Raw genomic sequence first — 23,357 nt, 5'->3', positions numbered from 1 at the left:
AATGAGCCTCTGCACAGCATTGCTTTGAACCCTAGAGGAGATAGTGCCTGCACAGGGCCTGGCATGGGCTTGGCCCCGAGTACACCTCAGTAAATTGTGGGCCCTGTTATTCTTGTTATCGTCATTAACGGTTTTAGCATGGAAGCGTAAGGGGTTAGGGTCAGTCTCTCTGGCCTCAGACCACTCACTTCCCTGCCCCCTGCCTTGGCACCCTTGCTCTCTGATAGTGACCCTCCAGAGGTGCAGCAGGCAGCTGTCAGCATCCTCTCCCAGGCACTCACCTGCTGGCAGCTGCTGGTCCATGAAGCCCGGAGGGCACTGCAGCTCTCTGAGCGCGTGGCCTTGCTGTCCAGGTGCATCCGCAGCTGTGCCTCCAACTCCTGGCTGATTTTCTCAAGGGCGTGCACCTTGGCCATGTATTCCACCAGGCAACCCCCCAGGTCCTCGACGGCACTGAGGTCCCTCTCCAGGCCTGGAGTGGGTGCCGTGGCCAGGCCTGAGCTCCGCAGGCCCTGCAGGAAGACGCTGCTGATGCCCAGGGCCCGGCGGGTCACGCGGGCACCCAGGCCACCTGTGCACCCACTGGGTGTCATCCCTACATAGACCCTGGGTGTTCGGGCAAGACCACCCACGGCAATAGTCCTGGAGGCTGGGAGGCTATCCAGGGAGGACGATGACTGTGCTCCCCTGAAGGGTGCCTTGTGCCTCTGGAGCGGCATGCTGGAGCTGGCCCCCGCGGGCGCCTCCACCACCACTCGCCTTGTGCTCATCGCCCCTTCTGCCTCTGCTGTGCCTGGTGGGTTTGCAGAGCCCAGTGGCTTTTGGTTTCCAGCCCCAGCGTCCCCGTGACTTGGCCTCTCTGGCAGCTTCCCTGTGCCAGGGCTGCTTTGTCTGCTGTTTTCCATGAGTTTCCACCATTCACCAAGCTGAAAGGGAAACGGCACCCCCAGGGCTGTGTGCAGAGAGGCCCTCAGGCGTTCTCCACAGGGTCATGTGCAGCCTGTGCATGTGACCTCCTAGATTTTTCTGCGGGTAGTGGGGAGGCTGGATCAGCGCAGGCTGTGAAGGTGGCTCATCTGGGCTTGTGTATTTCGCTACCTGAGAGGGCAAGGCAGGCACCCAGCAGCCCCACTTCACAGATAAGTAAACTGAGGCTCAGAGACCTTAGATCACAAGTGCAGCGAGTGGCTGAGCCAGGACTGACTCCAGGTGTTCCAGGGCTGATGTCAGGGCTCTCCAGCCTTATCTGTGTTGCGTGTGTGACTGTGGAGGTGTGCCTGCAGATGGCTGTGAACCAGCCTTGGTGGGAGGCAGCCCCAGGGACTCCAGAGAAACAAAGTAAGGCTGTTGCTTCCTTCTCGCCCCCTCCCTCAGTCCCGGCAGCAGCTTGAGGTCCCTCCCTGGCACCTTCCTGCCCCCTCCCCCCCGCAGTGTATTCATCAGCTGCTTGACCTTGGCCACACTGCTTCACCTCTCTTGACCTTATTTTCCATGCACTGGCCTGGAAATTATATTAACTCTCTCATGCACTAGACAAGGGACCGTGGGCAAATTCAGGTCCCACACATGTCAGCCACCTACTGTGCTCCAGATGTTCCCCACACCTCTGTTTCCCCAACTGCCAGAAAACTAGTAAATAAAAACAAAGAGGTTTTCTGGTAAGATCTTTAAGGGTGCTCCAAGTTAGGATTGGATGACACCCTCTAGACTTTAACTCATGCTCTCAGTATCCAGAAAGGATCTTGCAGGCCCCAGGATAACAAAATGGACTAAAACCCACTGCATTTAAGTTTAATCCTAGAGAAATGAAGTATCCAAAACCCAGAGCTGGATATTTACCCCAGATCCTGCAATGTGGGAATGTACCTTGAGGAGAGAAGGGGAAGGGGTCAGCTGAATCCATCCAGTGCTGGGCAGATTTCCATGCTTTACTTCACTGAGTTCTCAATTCGACCTTAGGAGGTAGGTTCAGGGTTGACATGCACTGACATTTGGGCTGCACAGTGCACAACTCCAGAAGCATCTTCACATGTCCTATGATCACCTATTCTCCCTTGTGTGATGACAACCTGAGAGCTGCTGTGACTCACCCAAGGTCCCCTGTCCAGGAGGTGGCAGAGCTGGGATGAGAAGGCCTCTTCTGACTCCTAGTCCAGTGACTTATCTAGGACCCGCTCTGTCTCCCTAAACCCAGAAAACAGGGTAACTCCCAATGTCACACAGGCAGAGTTAAATATTCTGGAATATTCTATGTGCTCCTCCCTTTTTCTTTCTTCCTTCTACTTTTTCTATTTGAAATGACATGGAAGGTACTTTATAAATATCAATGTTGGTTATATGATTATCAGATTAAGGAACCAACTTGATCAAGTAAAGGCTGGCAGTGCCCCTTGTTTATTTAGATGTGACTTTCTCACTGAGAACACCACCTCTGGTGCACCCCGAAGGCCCGTGGCTCCCATTAGTCTGTGTTATAATAACATCCTCTTAAAACAGGTGATGCTGATGGGTCCCAGGAGCTGCAGGAATTCTAGGATGCATCATCCAAGGCTAAACGAAGAGCTCAAGCCACTAATTACATTGTTTACAAAGGTGCCGTGTTTAGGCACTGTTACTCTACGGAATGGTGACACTCAGTGGCGAGGTTAACTTCAGATTTCTCTGACCAAAGATATTTACAATACCGTCCTGAGCCCAGGGAAGGGGAGGAGGGTGTGTCTTGACACCAGTATCTCCAAAGACCTGAAGACAAATGACTTTTGGGAGGAGAAATCCCAAACATGTTTCTAAAGAATTTTTTACCAAATGATAAATGGCTATTAGCTCATCACTCTGATAAAAATCCAACTTACTGTTAGATTAAAAAATACAGATGGACAGGTAGTGTTGGTACTGAGGAAGACTTAAAAGTTATTTAAAAATGAAAAGAATGCAAAATGTATTAGCAACTTAATCCTCTGGCTAATAAAATAAGTTTATTTATATATACATGGTAGCTGAATTCTGTGGATAAGGAAAAATAAGTCATACATCCCACATATGTATATATAACATATGTATCTCTGATTACATATATTATATATAAATTTTACTTTTCAAACAGATTTCTTTCTCTGTATACACACACACATTGATATTTTAAATGCAATCACTGACAGAAATATTATGATAAGAAGGTTGAAAGATCAGACAGCAACACGCTGGGAAATGAATCTCAGAGTAACACATAACCTGCTTCTTTGTGGGTTGAAGAGTCTTTGAAGACAGACAGTCACCAAACTCATGTTAAGTAGGTTCACAGGACATTGAGAACACACACTTTTGAAGGCCATCTTTTTTTTTTTAAAGGAAAATGTAGGAAGAAAGGAAAAAGTTATGATAAAGAGACCACAGCAATAACACGAACATATGACTCAACATTCAAGTTCAGGTCCCAATCCGACTATAAGAACATCTATATTCAAAATATACTATCAAACTATTTTTCTTTTAGAGAAGGAAGGTCAAAGCAGTTATCTTCTCTCCCAGCCACTATACAGTAGGGATAAAATGGAGAAGCAGCCATCTCTGGAAGCCCCTCTCACATCTCTGGGGGTCCGACTCCTGTTGGCCATGGGCCCACGGGGCAGCAGGTGACCACCGATGGAGAGAGCAGTGAGGGGAGACGTCCCCGTGACCCCCAGGCAGGCCTGCAGGGCTGAACAAGAATACAATGACATCTTCCTCCCGAGCCATCTGCTTTGGCAATCTTGTTATTTTAAGATCCTGGGAGGAAGGTTTAGAAAATTACAGCTCCACACACCAAGGTTTCTTCCACAAACACGTTCCTCAGCGGTGTGATGTGATGGTCTTTTGAGAAAACGAAGGTGATCCCCAAAACGTTGGATCCTTGGAGAAGAGCAAGCGTTCCGAAGCTCCGGGGCTGGGATCCGCATCCAAACCCTCTCCAGAGAAAGGCACGCTGTCTAATGCATTTGTGGTTGGTGGGAGGATGCAGGGATGTGCTTGGAGGGGAGCCTTCTGTCGCCCAGGAAGGCAGTCCTGCCTGGACGCTCCCTGTGTGGGCTGTCAGGGGGCGTGGCCTGAGGATGCCTCCGCGATCTCCAGCTACTGCCTGCGTCCGAATCCCAACTGTGCCGTCGCGAGGCTCCGGGCACCTGGGAGGATGAGGTGCTCCCTCTTCCTTGTCCGCCGGTGTCCCTCTAGGTGGCGGCCCAGCTCCGTCGCCGGTGTGTGGAGGAGGGGGCGGAAATGGGTCCCTCACATTGAATCGAGAGGAACCAGAGCTTTAAGAAGCCTCAGAGGCCGTGCACTTGGCCGTTTTAACATTAACTTGTACAAGTCGGTCTCTCCCCTCACCTGCCTGGGGCTGCTGGGACCCCCTACATGCTCAAGGACAGTTATGAAGAGAAGCAATCAATGCAACTGCTTTGCTTATAAATACCTTTATTTTATAAAGCCACGGATTGTTCTGTCAGGTTTTTTTTTTTTTAAACCACACTTATAAAAAAGATGTTGACAATTCTTAGGAAAAAAAAGCTGAAAATGTTTCTCATCAAGTCAGGGTTACACAAAGATTATATTTATAATATATATTTGTATATTGATAATTTAGAGCCGAAAGATAGGGACTGGCAAAGCGAGGGCTGCTGCAGTTAGATTTCCGACACTTGATCGTTTCCCACAAACAGAGTTTCTTGGCAGAAGGGGTTAACGAGGACCATCCCGGTGTCTCTGTAGTCACCGTTGGCTGGGGAGCGGGGCTCCGAGAGCTGGTCCTGGGGGACAGAGGGAGCAGATGGCATGAGCTGGGTAGGGGTTATCAGGTGGCCATTCTTAAAGAAACGTACCCACGGGGACGTTTACTTCCCCTTGGGAGTGCTTGGTAAACATTAAAAAAGTTATTGAAATATAGTCAACATAACAATATTATGTGACTTTCAGGTGTACTACATAGTGATTTGACATTTACACAATTATGAAATGGTCACCACGATAAGTCTAATAACCGTGTGTCCTCATACAAAGTTATTACAATATTATCGACCATATTCCTTATGGTGTACGTTACATCCCCGAGGCTTATTTATTATATAACTGGAGGTTTGTTCCTCTTAATCCCCTTCACCTATTTTACTCCCCACCACAACCATTTTTCACCATCCTCACTGCTGATGCTGGGGTACAGAGCCCTTTCTGCTCTTTTTTCAGACTTTTATAGCAGCTTCCAAAGAAGACTTCCTGCTTCCTGAATCACCTCCACCTCAGGCTGCCAGAGGTGGCATTGCTTTCCACGCTGCCCTGGTGGGCAAAACCTGGTCCACTTGGGCCCCAGACTCTCCTTCCTGCCTCTTTCTCACAGACCTCTGGGAGGCCTCACCACTTTTCTTTACTGAACATACCCTGTGCTTGCCCACCTCCTTCTTCTCCTGCCACCCACCTGTCAGAGCCTCCAAGGCTAATTCTACCCTCCCGGATCCTGCCATAGCCTGGTCAGAATTCTCGGCCCATTTCTTGTAGCACTAGATGTGCTGAGCTGAAGGGATCTCAATCTCTGTGTGACTGCACAATAGGTGGTGAGTGAAAAATTCAGTCGCCTACACAGCCTGAGGAGTGGAAAAGCCTAGAAACAGACAATCTGCTCGGGTCATCTGAATGGCTTTGGTTGCAGCTACCAAGGACTGCAAGCACTTGGGGGCCACAAAATGGCTGTTCCCAGACTCAGGCCCAGGTGTTAACGTAGAGAAAAAAGCCATAGTTTGTTCCAATTCTACACAACTGAAGGCTCAGAGCCTGCAGGCTATTTCAGGGCAAAGACTCAGCAGCAGGCCTAGATGTAACCGGCTTAGGCCAGACCAGCTTAGAAATGGCTTCGTCTTAAGAAGCCACGATTAATACTCTGAAGTTTATTTTTAAACAAAACATGTTATTTTTGACCAGTACGTATTACTTTATGGGTAATAAGGAGAGACAGGAAGAAAGGTCATTTGTTGTAAATGTCTTTTCAGAAGACAAGAATTTCCTTCACTGTCTGGAATCAGCTGTGCGCCCATCCAAAGGGTGGATGTGGGACCAGCCGTCTAAGTAAGGAGAATAGGGCAGCATGTCAGCGAGGGGACAGAAATCCTCCTTCTCCACTGGGCTTTGGGGTTGAGCTGCGGACGGGAATTTTGGAGCCTGAGATCTGGCTTGCGGCTTTACAGTTCTCACAACGCAAGCATTCAAGGGTGAACCACGTGGGAGAAGTTACTCTGCGTAGAAAAGAGAAGGTTATGTAGAAAATAACTAAGGCAGGAAAGAAGAAACCAGAAGGAGGGGAGGGAAAAAGAAGAGAAAGCATGGAAAAGTTTACAGGCGCCTCTGGGCATCACAACTCTGTCCATACAGCCCAGATTCTGTTTTGTGGCTTTCATCAGCCCAGAAGGGGAGCAGGGCACCGGGGAAACTTGCTTAGGCAAAGCACTTGGCAGCCTCCAACACTGGCAGCCCGGCAGTGAGCTCATGGTCCTGTGACTGTGGTCGCTCTGTGGGTGGGCGGCAGGGCCTCTGTACCCAGGGAGGGGACAGCCGCTGTTACTGACAATACAGCAGAACGAGGGGAGGGGGCTGGCTGGGAGGGGAGGGTGAGAAACCCACTCTAAAGCCGGCAGAGCTTCCTGCCGCTGGTGCTGCTGCAGCCTCCTGACCCTGGGGACTGCGGCCTCTGCAAGCAGGGTACTTGTGACAGTACGCTCACCGGCACCGTACTCTAGCTTTGGTTTTCATTTACCAATTTGTAAAGAGCATATGAGTTTAGGATCCCGGGTGCATGGCCCACACTCAAAGTGGGCCAGCCCCCTGTCCAAGTTACCTATTTTTTCACTCACTGTAACAGTTCTCAGGAACACTTCTGCCACCAAATTGCACCCTGGCCACACTAAAGGTCAATGCCATTGTGAGGCCTGTCCCTGTTTGCCCTTCAGCTAAAGCTTCTTACTGAGCGTCCACTGTGTGTCAGGCTTTGGGCTGGGTAATGGGTAAATCGTGAGTAAAATTCACTCATGTGACAACCATTTACAGAGTACCTACCATGTGCTGGGCACTGTTCGTGGAGCTGGGTATAGGGCAGTGAACAGAGCAAACAACCCTCCTGCCCTCAGGCAGCTTATGTCGTAGTAGGTGAGATGGATGCACACCAGTCAACAGAGAGAGAAGGGTGCAATGCCAGGCAGTGAGAAGTGCTCAAAACAGGGATGGGGACAGAGCACCAGGGGTTGGAGGGTGGGGTTCTAACCTGTGTAGAGCAGTAAGGGAAGGCCTCCCTGAGGAGGTGGCATTGCAGCAGAGGCCTGGAGGAAGTGAGGGGTGGAGGCAGTCGGGAGAAGAGCATTTCAGACAGGTGCCAGGACGAGCTCACTCTTGGGCTGGGGCATGTGCTCTCTGGCAGAGGGGGAGGAGGTGGGGCAGGGCCAGCCCGAGAAACCCCTGCTAAGAGGAATCTGGATTCTGTCCAAAGTGTGAACAGGGTCCCTGTGAAGCGTGGGAGCCGTGGCTGACGGGAGGTCCTGCCTTGGAAAGATCATCTGGCTGCTCTGTTTAGGATAGACCGTGGTGGGTAGCCAGTAGCGGGGAGAACTGTTTGCAGAGCGATGGCAGCAATCCACAATTCGAGGGGTGATGGCAACCTGGACGAGGGGTCACAGTGCAAGTGGTGAGCCCTGCTCACGTGGAGGAAGAACCAGCAGGGCTGCAGACAGACGGGAGGTGGGATGTGCGAGAGGAGAAGGCGGCCGCGGTGCCATCTAATAATGAGAAACACCAGGGGGCCTTCTGGGCGTCGGGGCAGGAGGGAGAAGCCGAGAGTTCAGTCTCGGGCTGTTGGCTGGGAGATGCCTGTTAGAAACGTGTGCATCTGTAGCTGGGCACACGGGTCTGGAGCTCAGCGGAGACGGCCAGCCTAGGGCAGAACTTGGTAGTCACAGTGAGGAATGGGATTTAAAGGCATGGAGCTGAGAGGAAAGAGAAGAGAAGCAGTGTGGGAGCACTGAGCGTGCGCCCTCCCGTGACTGGAGGTCGGGGCAAGACAGAGGCCAACGACGGAGACTGAGGAGGAGCTGTGGGTGGGTGGGGAGAGCAGGACAGGATGGGGCCCAGATGCCAGTGGAGAAACATTTTGAGGAGGAAACGACCGACTGTGCCGATGCTGCTGGTAGATGGAGTAGAATGAGTGCCCAGAATGGCCCTTGGCGTCAGCAATGTGGGGATAACTGGTTATTCCAGTGGGGGAAGGACATTCTACCTATAATGTCAGACCAGTAGCTGCACAGTGACAACCTTGATAAGTGCCACGATGGAAAAGCACAGGAGCTGAGACCATATGACAGGAGAGTGAACCCAGCCTGGAGACAGGGAAGGCCTCTCTGAGGAAGTGACGGTTGGACTGGGCCCTGAGTGGTGGGTAGGAGTCACTGAGGTGAACAGCGAAGGGGGTGCCAGGGAGGGACAGAAGACATGCCAGGAGAGGGAACAGCTCATGCACAGCCCTGGAGTGGGATGTAACTTGGTGCCATAAGGCAATGAAAAGAAATGCAATGTGGCCGGAGCTTAGCAAACAAGAGGGAGAGGGCATAACATGAGGCTGGATAGTTGGGCGGGGACTGGTCCACCTGGCAGGCCCTGAACAGACTTTGAACTTTAACTTACCAGCAATGGGAAGCTACTGAAGGGTTTTGAGTGATGTGATCACATGTCTGTTTATAAATGCTCATCTGGCTGCTGGAGGGATGAGAGGGGACGGTTCCTCCAGAAGTTCTCAGCTACCCCTGCCTTTACTCAGACGTCTGCCATCCTTCTCCAGGGCCATCTCAACTGTATCCCAGGTGACCTACTTATTTTTTGTGTGTCTGTCTGTCCTCTCATCCATTCATCCATCCACTAAACTACCCTTCCTTTCCTCCCTATACCTTCACTGACGACGTGCCCTTACCAGACCATCAGCACAATTTTTCTACAACTAGTTCACAAAAAGCGCAAAACTTTCAATGACTCTCCGCTGCCCAAGACTAAAGCACAAACTCCATTCAACCCCATCCAAGGCCGTGCCTAATCCATCTACCTTTCCAGCCGCACCCTGGCCTCTGCCCTATCTTCCGGTGGGAGTGGAAAGAGGTCTTCAGTCAGAGAGACCTGGGTCAAAGTGCAGCTCTCTCACTGGCCAGCTGGGGGTTTCAGGCAAATACTCTCCCTTCCAGCACCTGCACTGTGAAGCTTTCCTCCACTGGGTTCCACAGCTCTGTACCTCTCCCTGTAGCCCCCCTAGTTTGCTTTGAATGATGTCAGGGTTTGTACCTCACCCCAAATCTTGGATCCTGGGCCCCTTGAGAGCAAGCTTTCACCTTCACAGTCCCCAGAGAGTGCCTGCCCCCAAACGATCCTCAGTGAACAGTCGTTGACTTGTTCCCAGAAACCCCAAGTCCCAAACTTCAACGTGAGCAGAAGGCCCCCGGGGATTCTCGCTAATGCAGATGCCCACTTGGCAGGGCTGGGCGGGCTCACAGCCTCTGGGGCCACGCTGCTCGGAGGAGCGAGGCACTAACAGGCAGGCAGCTGCTCTGCTCTCTTTGGAGCCTGTGCTCTTCCCACAGCGGCAGCCCTCCCCGGGGCAGCCCCTGGTTTGGGGCTTGTTACCTCAGAGGTTTCAAGGGACTGGATCTCCCTGGGAAGCTCCACGGCGTGCTTGCTGAAGTAGTCCATGGTGATGGCGTTGTTCCAGTAGCTCAGGCTGTTCTCGGGGTTGGCCGGCTTCTTCTTCTTCCGCAGGCAGCACACGGTCAGCAAGACGGCTGTTCAGAGAGTCCGTGTTAGAGAGCGGGAGGGTGGCGAGCAGGGCCAGGCAGGCCATGACGGTTACACATCCAGCCACTTGCCCTGCTCGTTGATTCGTTTGTTCATCTGCTCAACAAATATCTATAAACGCTGAGCATCTGCTTTGTGCAGGGTGCTGGAGAGAGGGGGAGCAAAGAGAAAGACAAGACTGCCCTGCTTTCATAAGCTTCCCGCCTAGCATGTGGATGGAGAGGTGCACGGGGGTCAGACAATATACAAGAGAACTGTTCAAAGAAAAGAAAACGTGGCAAAGTGAGAGAGACAGCAGGGGGTAGCTGGGGGAGAGGCTCCATTGTGAAAGGCTTGCCTGAGCAGTGACCTTACAGCTGAGACTGGAATTGGGGAAGAAGCTGGCCATGGGTGGAACAGGGGCAGTGTGTCCCAGGTGGAGGGAACAGCATGTGCAAAGGGCCTGAGGTGGGGACAAGCTGCCTGTGTGTGAGGAAAGAGTCGCATGGCTGGAGTGGGGTGGGTGTGGGAGAGTGAGGTGGGAGGTGAGGCCAGAGCGATGCTCAGAGGCTGCCTCCATAGGCTCAGGGGCAAGAGGCGTGGATGCAATTTTGGTTGCTAGTGCATGCTGCAGTGCCACCCAGTGAGTTTGCTCCAAGGAAAGGCCTTGCTCTCTCGCTGGGAGGGCTCCCCAGAGCTTGGCTTCAGGGAATGGCATGTGTGCACCACGTTGCACCGTGGGACTGATAAGGAGCGTTCTCAGTCAGAGCGAGAGCATGGCAGAGAGACGGGAAGAGCCCAGGGAATTTTACAAAATGAGCCTTGACTTCCACAGAGGGCAGAGGTTCACAGAGCAAATCTCTGGGCAGAGGTCTTGGACCCTGATAAAACAGCTGCTCTGGCCTCATCATCATCGTCAAAAACAAATAGCTGCTAACAGTCTTATAGCATTTATGTGCCAGGTGGCTCCAAGCACTTTAGAAACATTAATTCATTTAATCCTCTACGTAACTCCATGAGGTCCCCATTTTACAGAAAGGAAAACGGAGACTCAGAGAGGTGAAGTGACTTGCCCAAGAGCAAACCCAGACATCTGGACTCCCAAGTCCATGCTCTCAACCATCTACGATTCTGCCTCACAAAGACAAGCCAAACGCTTATGTGGAGTCCGCACTGCACAGGCGGGCCTGACGTGGCCTCCACACAGCTCAATGTGCCACACTGTCTGTTCAGTCTCGGAGACTCGGGGGCCCCGGGAGGAAGCAGCACGTTTGGATGTTGCTGATGAACCAGGTATGAACAGAGTGGCTTGGACATGCTGACAGGGAAGGCTTCCGAGTTTGGAGGGTGGGGTGGCCTGTCCAGGGTCACACAAGGGAACAGCTGATGCAAGGACCAGGATGACAGGAGCCTTCTTGGGGAGAAGCCGGTAAATGAAGACTGGGCACCTCCTGCCCAGGCTCCCATCACCAGAGCCCACAGGGTGGGTGAAACTCTCGGCCAGGGCTGGGCAGGGCTGTATCCAACAACCTGGTGGTGCCCATCATCGGCATTGGGGAGTCGGGGGGGAGGCCCATGCTGAGCGGCCCACAAAGGCTGGTACTGTGGTGGCAATGGCCATCGGGGGGCAGTGGAGGCTATCCCTGTCTACCGCAGCCTGAAGGCTTGGCTGTCTTTGGGGGCCTGTGCATGCTAGGGTGTGGGGAAGATGCAAAAGCTGGCATCCACACAGGCTGAGACCTCAGGGCCCAGAACCGAGAGCCCTGCGGGCTGACTGGGGAATTCTGTAGCTCTTCCTTGCTGTTGGCCTTGCTGGTATCTCAACCTGAAAAGGCTTCCAGGCAGAGTCAAGAGATTGGGCAAATTTCCATTCTAGCCAATCTGCTTTGATCAAAAAGACTTCTACTTTGGTTACCATTTTTCCAGGTCCCCACAAAAAGTTTTAAAAATAGAAAGGTGATTTCTGAATATTTGAGCAAAAAGAAATTTTAGACCGGCTGGCAGAGATTCCTTCAAGCTTTGTGGGTTTCCTCCCTTCCTTCCAAAGAGCCCTTTCTTCAACTGGTTGAAGGAGGAAGGGGTGAGGAGGGAGGCTGCAGAGTCAGCCTGAAAATCTGCTAGATTAGGGCTCATCTCCTTGTTCTACAGATGAGAAGACTGGTCCAAAGCAGCCAGCTGACTTGCCACAGGTCACAGCGAGTGGTGGGACTGGGGCGAGGCCCCAGGTCCCCTCTCCCCTTTTCTGGAGACTTTATTCTTCAGGGTCACTACTTTTCACCCTGCTCCAGGACTGGGATGGTGAAGCAGCCCAGGGGGATTCAAGCTGGGCAAACCTAAGCCACAGGGAGAGGGCTAGGCTTCATGAACCCCCTTGCTAACCCGGGTGGGCGCAGGTTGTAGAATCCAGGTTCTCTGAGCCCCAGTCCAGTGCCCTTTGAGCCCACACTGCCCCTGCTCCGAGGCCTGGGCCTGTTTAGGATGCAGGACCAGCGGGAAGGGCTGGGGGTCGGAATGGGGAGTTCTGTTCCTAGCTTTCTCCCCCTCCCATGTTGTTAGTGCCCCCGGTCTGATTACACGTCTATCAGGGAGTTCCTGGTGCCTCTCAAACACCATTTCGCTTACATGCCAGAAGCCAGCCCAGCTGCAGGGAGAGCACGGGCTTGGAGTCCAAAAGACCTGCGTTCAAGTCTGACTCTGCTGTGAGTTACACTAGGTGTCACTTCATCACGCTGATCACTACGGACTCCACCAGGATGTAAGGAGAGTTAGAGATCATGAATGCAAAATGCTGAGCGCCCTGCCTGGTGCTTAATTAATAAGAGTTTCCTTCTTGTTCTCTCAGCATCATCCCTGAAGAGACATCCTGAAAGAAAAACTACACTGCACAACTGTTGGGTGGTTCAAGGCCAGGCCTCCAACTGTGGCTTAGCGCTTTCATTATTTTGGGGTCTGAACTTTCATTCCAGAAAGAAAAGTACAATCAGACTTATGGAATCTCTACTCTATTCCCAGGTGCTCTACGGTCTGATTTAACCCACAAGATAGCTGCCTGAGGAAGGTGCTGGCACTCTTCCCATTCACAGAAGAGGCAACTGCAGTTCACGGAGGTTCACAGAATTGATCCTGGTTACCCAGCTAATTACTGGAGCTTGAACCCAGGTCTCTGCCACCCTGACGTTGATGGTCATTGTCCTAGCTCATCCTGAGCACTGGATGGGGCGTGCCTGTGGAAGCACTGCGTAAACCGCACAGCTCCGTGCACACACAGGGCGTGAGCCACCCCTCTCCCATGCCACTGAAAGCTTCAACTGCTCTGCTTCTCCAAAGGGAGCAGCTGTCAAGACTCTCAAGGAGGTCGGTGAGATCCCTATTTCCTACAGTTTTGAAACTGGAGTGAGGGTGAAGCAAGCCCTCTCGGCTTCCCAGGCATGTCAGTGGGGAATCAGCTGTATCTTGTCAGATGTATGACGGGAAGGAGGAGGGCTGCTGATGTGAAGACGGAGTCCAGGTACTGTGTTGACGTTTCTGGGAGGGGCCTCATTTTAGGGATGGGACCTGTTGTGTGATGGGAAATGGAAATGAGAGCGTACAGGACCCTGAGGTTGCTTTTCAAATACCTGATGAAAGTGCTCTCCATGGCCTGCTGGAGAATGCGTGGCAAATCCTGACAACAAGATGAATATAATCACTCTCTGACCACTGCCCTCATCCGGCACCTCTCCGTGGCAGATGCTGTGATAGGACCTCAGATGCATCCCCTCTGCTGTACGTAGCAAGCCTTTGGGGAGGCTGCTGCAGCCCTGGGAGTGCCTGCTCAGCTTTCTTGCTGCAGGGGCACAGCCGAGGGACTGCTCCGGCCACCGGCCCCTGGACTCACCACCACGTGTGTGCCGAGGCCACGCTTCCCGGGCTACTCCCAGCCGTGGCTGACTGTGCAGGCCTGTTCCTGCAGGACAGGAGACTCCCCTAACAGCCTGAGGACTACCCTCACCTGGCAGAAACTTCCTTAGGACTGCACTGCACTGCTGGGAAGCCTCTTCCTTCCCATCCCTCTGGCCCCTTCTCCTTCCTCAGGTGCCATACATGCACTGCGGTCTGAGGCTCTCCCTGCCTCCTCCAGCCCCTTCCTTAAGACCGCACAGGTGTTTCCCCAGTAAATCTCTTGCAGGCCTAATTCTGTTTTGGTATCTGCCTCCTGAAGGCCCTGAATTAACACAGCGGACGCTAGTCCTATTTGCACAGGTGAGAAAACACTGGCCCAAGGCTTAACCTGTCCAAGTCCCACAGGTGACGAGTGGGAGAGCTGGGGTTACGTCCAGGTGTGTCTGATTCCCAAGCCGAGGCTTCCTATCACACCAGGCTCCCTCTCAAGTGATTCACAAGGGTTTAAAGTTAGGAAAGTGAGAGAGGGCAGGGAGCTCTGACGTCTCAGTTTGGCCCCTCATTAGGGAGATGAGAAACCAGAGACCCTCAAGGGGGATTAGTCCAGCGGTGCCAGCCCAGCTGTGGACAGTCATTTCCCCGCTTTGGAGGTTGGGGAGGAGGCCAGGGGAGGCCTCAGGATGTAGAAGGAGACCAGGCTGGACAGAGGCCATGGGCCTGGGGAAAGCAGTTTTGGGGGCTCATTGACTTCCCGGCCTGGTGGGTAGGGATGTGCCTGAGGAAGCTCCAGGAGGTTCCTGCAGGGGGCGCTGGTCAGGAAGCACAGGGAACAGCTGTGAGAGCGCGGCCACGGCACTCTGGTCCAACCTCGGGGACACCCCCAGACAAGCCTGCCTTGTCCAAAGGCTTCCCCTCTTCCTTCAATTGGCTCATAAGCCCCAAGGAGACAACCTCCTTGTCAAACTTCCTTCCTGTTCTAGTCTCTTCTATTCTTTTTACTGGAAAAGCACTTCAGACCCAGGTTTTTTAATATAATAACTACAAAGTCATTGGGGTCTGTGAGTAAAAGGTACACAGATACATTCAGCTTTCAGTAACATTCACAGAACAACTGGTATATATCCAAGAGCCATACGGGCACAGGATGTGTTATCTGAGTGCTGTGCTGATGCTCCAACGGCATTTACTGTGCATCTGGAAGGAAGCCAACCTGCTCTGGGCAAGGTGCACATGGGCGCTCACAGGTCCAGGGTCAGCGAGACGCGCTACTCTGCTTTGGACAGCTCAGCTTGGACTGATGATGAACAACATGCGTAGCTGGCCTTGCTTCCTGCTTTCACCCCATATAACCACCATCTCTTTCAAGGAGGCTGGATGACGACATTCTCAAGAATGGATGTGGCATGTGCAGGACAGGCCAGGGAACCTGGTAGAGCCACACAACTGACCTGATGAAAACCCAGAGCACTGACAGCTGAGAGTGGGGACCCCTTCAGTGCCAGGCCGAGGCTTCCAGTAGGAGGTGGTGGGCTGTGTGTCCTGATGGTGGCAGCAGAGACCGGCTCAGGAGCCACACGGCTCCCGGGACCCAGCCAAATGTGGCCTGGATCCAATCAATTTCGGTTCTCAGCACATCTGAAACTGTGTGTGGCTGTCTCCAGCGTGGCTCAGGAGACAAAGCATTTCTCAGACCTGGCACAATATACATCCAACCGCTGGGCGGGGCTCACGATCTGGAAGGACAGGTGGAAGTGGTGACATCCCTTCTTGGGCAGGCCTGAGGCTTGCTGTGATCACCCTCTGCTTCCATCAGAAACTGGGGACTTGCCAGCCTGCCTGGCAGCCCCGGCCTCTGAAGCCTGGCTTCTGCTGAATGCAGAAAAGCAGGACCAGGGCTAGGGCTACTCTGAAAAGCCAGAGGAGGAAATCTATGCACACACTGTGCTACCAGCACAGATCGCCTGAAATATCTGGCAAACTAGCAAAGGAGGAGACCCTTCTTTGAGGGCTGGAGAGTTTGCTTTAGGATAAATGTAGCTTCTGGGAAGGTCTGAAATACAAGGGCCCTTAGCCCTGGAAGACATCTGCTTGCCTGATGACTCGAGCGGCGCCAGGCTATGAAAACAGCCTGGCTAGTTACTCATCTGTGCTTCCAAAGAGCACAGCGTTCTCAAGCTGGACAAGTGTCTCCTTTCTCAATGCCCCTCTCATCAGCACCTTCACAGGGTCAATGATGGTCCCACAGGACAGGGAGCTGTCTGTGGAGGCAGCTAGGCTGGAACCTTGTGGCCTGAGGATGGTGGAAATGCAAGACAGACACCAAAGGAAGCAGGGGCTGCAGTTCCTAGGGGCAATCTTCCTTTATGAAGTAATATGCTCTATCCCTGCAGCTGAAGGCTCCTGTCAGGGCCAGAAGCATTCTCACGGTGCAGTTCCAGGCTGCGTCCTTGCTCCTGTCTTGGCTGATGTTACTATGCATGGTTTAGGCAGCCCATGGGTTTTCCACTTTGCAGTAAAACCTGATCTAATCTCAACCTCAGACATAGCAAAAGGGCTGGAGAAGTTTTTAGAACTGCAAACGCAGGTGGGTGTGGCCCGTGGGGGTGCAGGTGGGGAGAGGGCTCTGGCAGCTGGGGGTGTGGGGAGCCACAGCAGCCACCTCCAGGTCCCTAGTGCTGGAACGGTGCTTGGCACACAGCGGGCGCTCAGGAAATGCTGTGCTGAGTCAGACGGATTCCACCACCAGATGTGGGCTGACTCATGTGTGACTGGGACCCTGGGCAAGTCACTTCATTTGATGATTTACTCCCTACCTGTATGGTATGTTTGCTTTTTCTGTTTTGTTTTATTCCTCTGGCTAGTCTGTTTTAAGGATGAATGATTCAAAATAATGGGAACTCCCTTTGTAAACTAGAGCCTCTAGACACATGGAAAGAATGGAAAATTAGAAAGCTGTCTCTAATGTGATTACTTCTCAAATATGACCATTATTAATAATTTATTGGCTAAGAGCGCTACATTTTCTCATTATCATTCTTCTGTTTTAGACGTGGGCAATTACAGTTTTATGAATACCTCTGTGCTTCCATGAGTGACAATACAGCTGCTTAATGAAAGAATGAAATATGCAACCTGCAAACATTTTCACTTTTCCTGCACTGGGGCCTTGAGCAGATGTAGGCCGCCTACCCCTGACGTGGAAAGTTTGTTTTGCTTATCAACTAGAAGGAGACAGGGAGCTGGGAGAGATGTGGCTCCTGGAAAGAGTCCAGACTCCAGATTAAGGAGGATCTTGCCAGAGCACAGTGCCAAGCAGACATCAGCTTAATGTTAAAGGCACACACCTCCTGTGCTGACATTTGATCGACCCACAACAGGAAAGGCTGGGAGACCTAGCTTAACAGCCTCCTCTGTGGAAAGCTTCTGGGGCTTCATTCCCCCTGAGATTGGGCTGAGCCCACGGTGTGACGTGAAGCATTACAATCAACGGAGCTGACGCAGTACAGGATGCCCGGATGTGACCAAAGTGTCCAGAAGAGAGCACCTGCCACGTGCTCTCCTTTGTCACAGTAGGGCATGTGCAACGCTGTGCTCCCTCTGGGGAAGCAGGCGTAAACTGGAGGCTGTCAGAGGGGCAGATTGGGCCAGGGCCAGGGCCAGGGCCAGGGCCAGGTGGCCCTATGAAGAGACTGGAAGGAACAGGGATAAGCAGCTTGGAAAAGGAAAACCTGCCCTTGAGAGCCATTTCACGTATCTCAGGGGTTGGTGGATGGACTTGTTTTATGTATGGTTTCAGAGGGCACAGGTTAGGACCAAAGAGTGGGAATTACAAAGAGGTGAATTTCAGGCCCCCAGGAGAGCTGGAAACAACCCAAGGGGTCACAGGAGAAGGGGCTGATGAGTGGGGAGCACAGGGGGTTTCTCACCCCTGGAAGGGCTGAGGGGGTGCCTGGATGATGGCCGTGTGGGTTGGGGAGTGGCGGGTACAGTGAGGATTCCTGTGGGGCCATCAGAGGAATGATAAGAACTGAGGATCGAATACTCCGGGAAGACGTAAAGGAAGCCCTGGGTCCTGAGTGATTGCATCAGGTTCTTTATGGAGCCGTCAGTGGGGAATCCCCTCGACTCTTCATTAAAGGAGTGATGGGCAGCAGCAAGGAGGCGCTGGTGGCCTGGGGGAGCCCTTCCCCACATACCAGTGAGAGCAAAAGACAACGACAAGGTCCACAAAGCATCAGCTCACACCACCCGTGAACAAACCAAACATGGGGGAGGGACTGCTAAATTCACATGTAACTCTCAAGCCTCAATTTAGCTACAAGAACTCTGTTTTTATCAAGGCTAACAGAACTTCCCGTAAGATCAAAGCTTCACTTTTTCTTCTTTCTCAGGGGAAGACAGAGGAGGGGGAGGAAAAGAGGTGAGAGAGGAGAAGAACAGCAGGAAGGGCGATGGAAGGGAGGTGGGGAGGAAGGCGAGGGCTCTGCTACTCAGAGCCTGTAAGTTTGGAAGCACCAGTTTTCAACCTGCGGTGTATTGGTGCCATGTTGCTACAGGAGAGAGCAGGCAGGGTGGTGTCACGACAAGAGCCCTGGGCTGGAAGACAGGTGCTCGGAGCTCACATCCCAGCCCTGCCGCTCAGTAACTCTGGGGTCCTGGGGGACCATGTCCCCTCCCCAGCTTGGTGTTTCTTTCTGCACATGCAGAGTCGGATTCGACTCCACAGCTCCTGGGAGTTGTGCATTTACCATCAGTGGGCATGTGAGCCATGGCCTGACCAGCCAAGGACCAGGGGTGGGGATAATCCATGGTTCTTGTTCTACTACCTCCTTTCCCAGGATTCTGGGAAGTTTGCAGCCCACTTGGTGGGGGCTGCCCACGTGTGGGGCAAAGGGATTCTAGGGATGGGCAAGCCGGTGTGGTGGGTGGGTGGGGGGAGAAGGGAGAGGGTGAGGCACTTACAGCAGGAGGAGATGGGCACGCTGATGGCCAGGATCACCCAGGCGATGTCCATCTTGCTCAGGCAGATGGTGGCTCTGTGCTGGGGTTTGTCCCCTTCGGCCACATGGGAGATGTTCCCTGCTGTTCCAGGCTTCCAGGTCCCAGCAGGGACCAGACGGTTGAGGAAGTTCCCTGTGGCTGTGGACACCACTGTGGAGAGAGGACTGGACACCCTGCCAGTCATGGTGGGCATAGGGGTGGCCGCAGCTTCCTCCTTGGCTAGGGAAACAGTGCTTTCTGAAACCCCGGGGGGGCGGGCCGGGGCCTGCGGGGCTGAGGATGTTCCCTGAGGAAGCCCCTTGGAAGGGGCTGAGACACTGGCATCGAAGGCAGCCTGAATGGGCCCCATGGTGGCCGTGAAGACCCCAGAGCTGGCAGATGGAGGTCTGCTGGTGCCAGGGGTGACAGTAAGCCAGGAGTCACTGTGGCTGGGGCCATCCTGTGGGTCACCGCGTGGGTGCTGAGAAGGCACTGGGGCAGGATGTGGACTGGCGGGGGTGCCTGAGGCTGCTGTGGTGGCCGGCTCCCCTCCTTGGCTGGTGAAGGTGGGACCACCCCCCTGGTCTGCTCTGTTAAGGCCGGGCTTGTCCTCCGCAGACACCAGGGTCGTGTTGGGTCGTACCCACGAGGTCCTGCTGGGCGCTGAGGTTGCGGCCACTATCTGGGGCTGTGGAGACAAGGAGTAACCCCAGAGCGGGTTCCTGGGGGTGACGGTGGAGGTGTCAGGCTCCACAGACCCTGTGAAGTTGCCTTTGTAAATCTGAAAGATCTTCCCCAGGGGCCGCTTCTGCCCCAGATGCGTGGAGCTCTGATTTCGTCCCCGCTGGCCTTCCTTCCTTCTGGAGTGACCGCTGGGTGCAGGCAGGACAGGGTGTGGTGAACTGCTGGCTCCCTTTCGGGAGGAGCCAGGGGGCCTGGGGGGCCTGCGTGGGGTAGCCTGGGAGGGGGCTGTGAGGGGACGGCTGGTAGCATCCCTTGGCTTTGTCAGCAGGATGGTGGGCACAGCCTGGCCCGGGGGGCGGCCCTCTGAATGGGAGGACGTGGTTGCCACGGCAGCAGGAAGTGGCCCTGTGGACAGGGGGCCTTCAGAATGGGGGGTGGTTGCCCTCGCCATGATGGTGGAGATGGCGTTTTTAGGAGGGTGACCGCTTGGATGGGGCATTGTCGTTGCCATGGAAGCTGCAGCCTGTGAGGAGGGTCCGTCGGGATGAGGGGTCAGTGCCACCATGGAAGAAGGGGCAGCCACCACGGAGGAGTGTCTGGTAGAACTGAGGGGTGCTGTCACCATGGTGTCTGGGGTGGTGCCTGAGGGGAAGACTTGAAGAGATTCCCTGGGAGATGGTTCCTGGGCAGCAAATACCAGTGCTTCAGTCAGTGCCAAGGTCAGGAGGAAGCCTTGCGAGGGAGACAGAGAGTAGAGAGGTGAAATGCCCAGGAGCAGCTTGGCCCTGGGCCTTCCTTACCCACGAAACTGAAACGCCTGAGAACTCAAGGGAGACATCGGGAGTATCCCTGAGGTCCACACCCATCAGACACAGGACCATGGGGACGTGGGGAAGCTTCAGCAGGTCGGTGCCACCCAGCACCTGTCCCAGAGAGAACCCAGCCACAGGGGAAGCAGAGCTGGCTAAACCAGCCAGGCCCATCCTTTCCCAAACAGCTCTGAAATGCCATGGCCCTCTGCCCAAGGGCAGCTGCTCACAACAGGCTGGGGGTAGGGGTATGGAAGAAGCCTTGTGGCCTCTGAGTGCCTGCTGGCCCTCTGCACCAGGGAGCAGTCAAGGCCAGTGCAGCCACAAGGACGCCAGCAGCTCTGTGTGGGCTGCCTTGAGCCACTGAGTGGGGCTTGGGTGGGCAGAGCAGACCAGCTGCCACACCTCTTCTGACTCTTCCACTTATGAACTAGACAAAGGCACAAACGACAGACCTCTGTTCATTCAGGCCCACCCACCAAACGATTAAGGAGGGTCCAGCCCCTCCTTGACCCTGGAGACACAAGAATGAACATGGCAGTCTCTGGCCCTGGGTGAGCTCGTACAAATCCACAAACAATCCTAAAACAAGGCAGAGACGTCTCAGTGCCATCGGAGACTGATAGGCAGGAGGGGACAGGGGTTCAGAGGGTGACCAGATCTGGTGCCTATTAAGCACTTAGCACAGAGCCTGCAGGAGAAGTGCATTCCATGAATGCCCGCTGGTTGTAAGGTTGTTGTCATGTTAACTGCGTGTCCTATGTGCTCATGCGGCTGAACTCTGTGGAAAACCACTGGTGGTGCCTAGCCTTTTAGAGGAGGAGGAGCGCTTCTGAGCATTAGAAGGAAATCATGGACTTTGCGTGATGGTAAGTGGTGTATGCTTTTAGTTCACTGAGAAAAAATGCACAAGGACAAAAACCTATATATTGAAAAACTCTTCTAAATATGCATGGATTTTATTAATCACAACAGCATATGCCTATCTTTAAAAATAACACCTCATATCAATGTGAGACATAGGATCTATCCAGATTATAGACGGGAAGACTGACCACCCCGTACAACACACAGGCTGGGAAGAGCTGCTCCGTATTGCCGAGGAGCGCCTGACAAACCTGATTCTGTCCTGAGCACTCGCCCTGTTCATATGAGCCCCCTGCTTGGTCACTCGCATGCCCTTCCTTCAGCCCTGCTAGCCACCCAGACAATGGTAGAGGTGGGCCTCGGCCTGGTAACTCTCTTGGCGCCTCCCTCCCCCACCAGATTCCAGCAGGATGAATGGTCAAAGCAGGGGCCCTGGCAGTGATTCCTGGGAGCCTGGGGTGGTCAGCAAAGCTGACAGGGGACATCTGGGGCCCTGGTGAGTTTCTGGAAGCAGAGAGGAGGAGGAAACCTCCTGACACTCCTTTGAAACAAGGATCACCACTGAGGCCTCCTCCAACTAGGGGAGGGTGGGGTGGATCAGTGTCCCCTCACCCTTCATGTCTAACTTAATGGGTGGGGGAGGCTGAGGGACAGCAGACTGAGCAGAGACGGCAGCACCCACATCTCCAGGACCAACACTTTGCCCTAAGTGACCTAGTTTCTCTAAACTTTCATTCATAGTCTAGCCCATACACCAACAGTGTTTTCTCCTTCTCCGAGTCAATCCTAAAATCTGTTTAACGCTGAGCACCAGCTCTGGCCCCGTCTTTCCCTCTCGATTTAACCCTCACAACCACTTGATGGGGCAGGAAGTTGAGGCTGAGGGAGATTAAGTAACGTGTTCAAAGCCCCTCAGTAGCAGAAGGGGTATATAACACCCAGGTGTTCCTGGTCGCCCACCAGCAGTGAGGCAGGAGAAGAGGACGGAACGTCGCAGCCACAGAAGGAACAACGTGCTTGTGCTCTGACCGGTTCAGGGTTATTCCAGCTCCTTCCTGGCATTTTAGCACCACAGGGACAGTCTACTCCTAGAGCTGGTGGTCGTGACTACTGAGGTTTTAAGGGACGTTCTCTTACAAGCTTCTGTTTGGCTCACAAGCACCCTGGTTAACTGTAAGTGTTGAACACATCCCCCTCAAATCCGTATGTTGAAGCCCTGACCCTAGCACCTCAGAATGGGACTGTACGTTAGACAGGGCTTTGAAGAGCTGATGAAGGCAAAATGAAGCCGTTGGAGTAGGTCCTAACCCAATCTGACTGGTATCCTTATAAGAAGAGGAGCTCAGGGCGCAGAGGTGCCAGGAATGCCTGTACACAGGCAGGACACATGAAAGGTTGCAACCCAAGAAGAGAGGCATCAGGGGACTCCAACCCTGCTGGCACCTGGATCTTGGGCTTCCAGTTTCCAGAACTGGAAGGAGAAAACTTTCTGTTTGTTGTTTAAGCCCCGCAGCCTGTGGGACCTTGTATGGCAGACTGACCAGACTGATATACCTGTCATACCTTAGTGATTCCTGAAAAAGGAGAGGCGGACACTGGGGCTCGTGTGCAGGTGGTTTATTTTGGGAAGTGACCGTAGTGGACAGCGGTGGGGGAATGAGATGAGTGAAACAGGGAAAGTCAATCCCAGGGCAGTTTATCAGCTGATCAGGGTGCAACTCAGATCCACTGGGGGTCTCTGAGGAGCTGAGCAGACACATGTCAAACTGTGAGAGGAGCGCCTCTCACCAGCAGCTCTCCTTCCCACAGCCCAGCACTGCTCCATCCCACCTCCTGCCTCCTCCTCCCCCCAAGTGGCCGAGTCAGAGACGCCCCGGGCGGGCGGGGCTGTCAGCTCACACCTGTGCCTGGCTGAAGGCTGCTGGAGTTAAAATTAAGAGCCCAGAGGATTTCTGGGGTGGAGCACAGATGTGTCCCATACAATCCAAGGCCCAAAACCAAGGACACTGCCGCCTTCTGGCAGTAGCGTCAGAGGCAGCACAAAGCTTTCAGAGAGGATCTGACGGACCCCAGGGACAGGCCGGGGGTGGGAGAGGAGCAGCTTGGCCTCCAGGAGATCTTCTGCAGCCTCTAGAGGCAGAGGGCTTAATGCATCCTGGTTTTTAAAATACTCAGGGAAAGAAATTCCCCTGACTTTCCCACCACGAGCATTTCAGGGGCTAAAATCCTCCCAGCTGGGAAGTATACGACAGGAGTGCTTCCTGCAAGACTAACAGTGGAAGTAAACATGTTTGCCCTTGCTGCGGCTCTTTTTAGCTGCCA

General features: G+C 53.5%; 2 protein-coding genes across 2 annotated transcripts in view; both read right to left on the bottom strand.

The window, feature by feature from the left end:
- Positions 1 to 819, bottom strand: part of BFSP2 (beaded filament structural protein 2) — a 65,845-nt gene extending 65,026 nt beyond the window's left edge. The window contains exon 1 of the mRNA XM_065876857.1: positions 282 to 819. Within this exon, the coding sequence (XP_065732929.1) occupies positions 282 to 770 (489 nt within the window). The 5' untranslated portion in view covers positions 771 to 819. The remainder of the gene's footprint in view (positions 1 to 281) is intronic.
- Positions 820 to 4,429: 3,610 nt separating this feature from the next.
- TMEM108 (transmembrane protein 108) overlaps positions 4,430 to 23,357 on the bottom strand; it is a 381,217-nt gene continuing 362,289 nt past the window's right edge. Inside the window, exons 4-6 of the mRNA XM_065876825.1 lie at positions 18,658 to 20,091; positions 9,667 to 9,821; positions 4,430 to 4,778 (exon numbers count right to left, since the gene is read on the bottom strand). Of these exons, the coding sequence (XP_065732897.1) occupies positions 4,656 to 4,778; positions 9,667 to 9,821; positions 18,658 to 20,091 (1,712 nt within the window). The 3' untranslated portion in view covers positions 4,430 to 4,655. The remainder of the gene's footprint in view (positions 4,779 to 9,666; positions 9,822 to 18,657; positions 20,092 to 23,357) is intronic.

The sequence above is a fragment of the Phocoena phocoena genome, chromosome 4, assembly GCF_963924675.1.
Source record: "Phocoena phocoena chromosome 4, mPhoPho1.1, whole genome shotgun sequence".
Lineage (NCBI taxonomy): Eukaryota > Metazoa > Chordata > Mammalia > Artiodactyla > Phocoenidae > Phocoena > Phocoena phocoena.
Note: the sequence above shows the minus strand (reverse complement) of the source record. Positions and strands in the feature narration are given on the sequence as shown.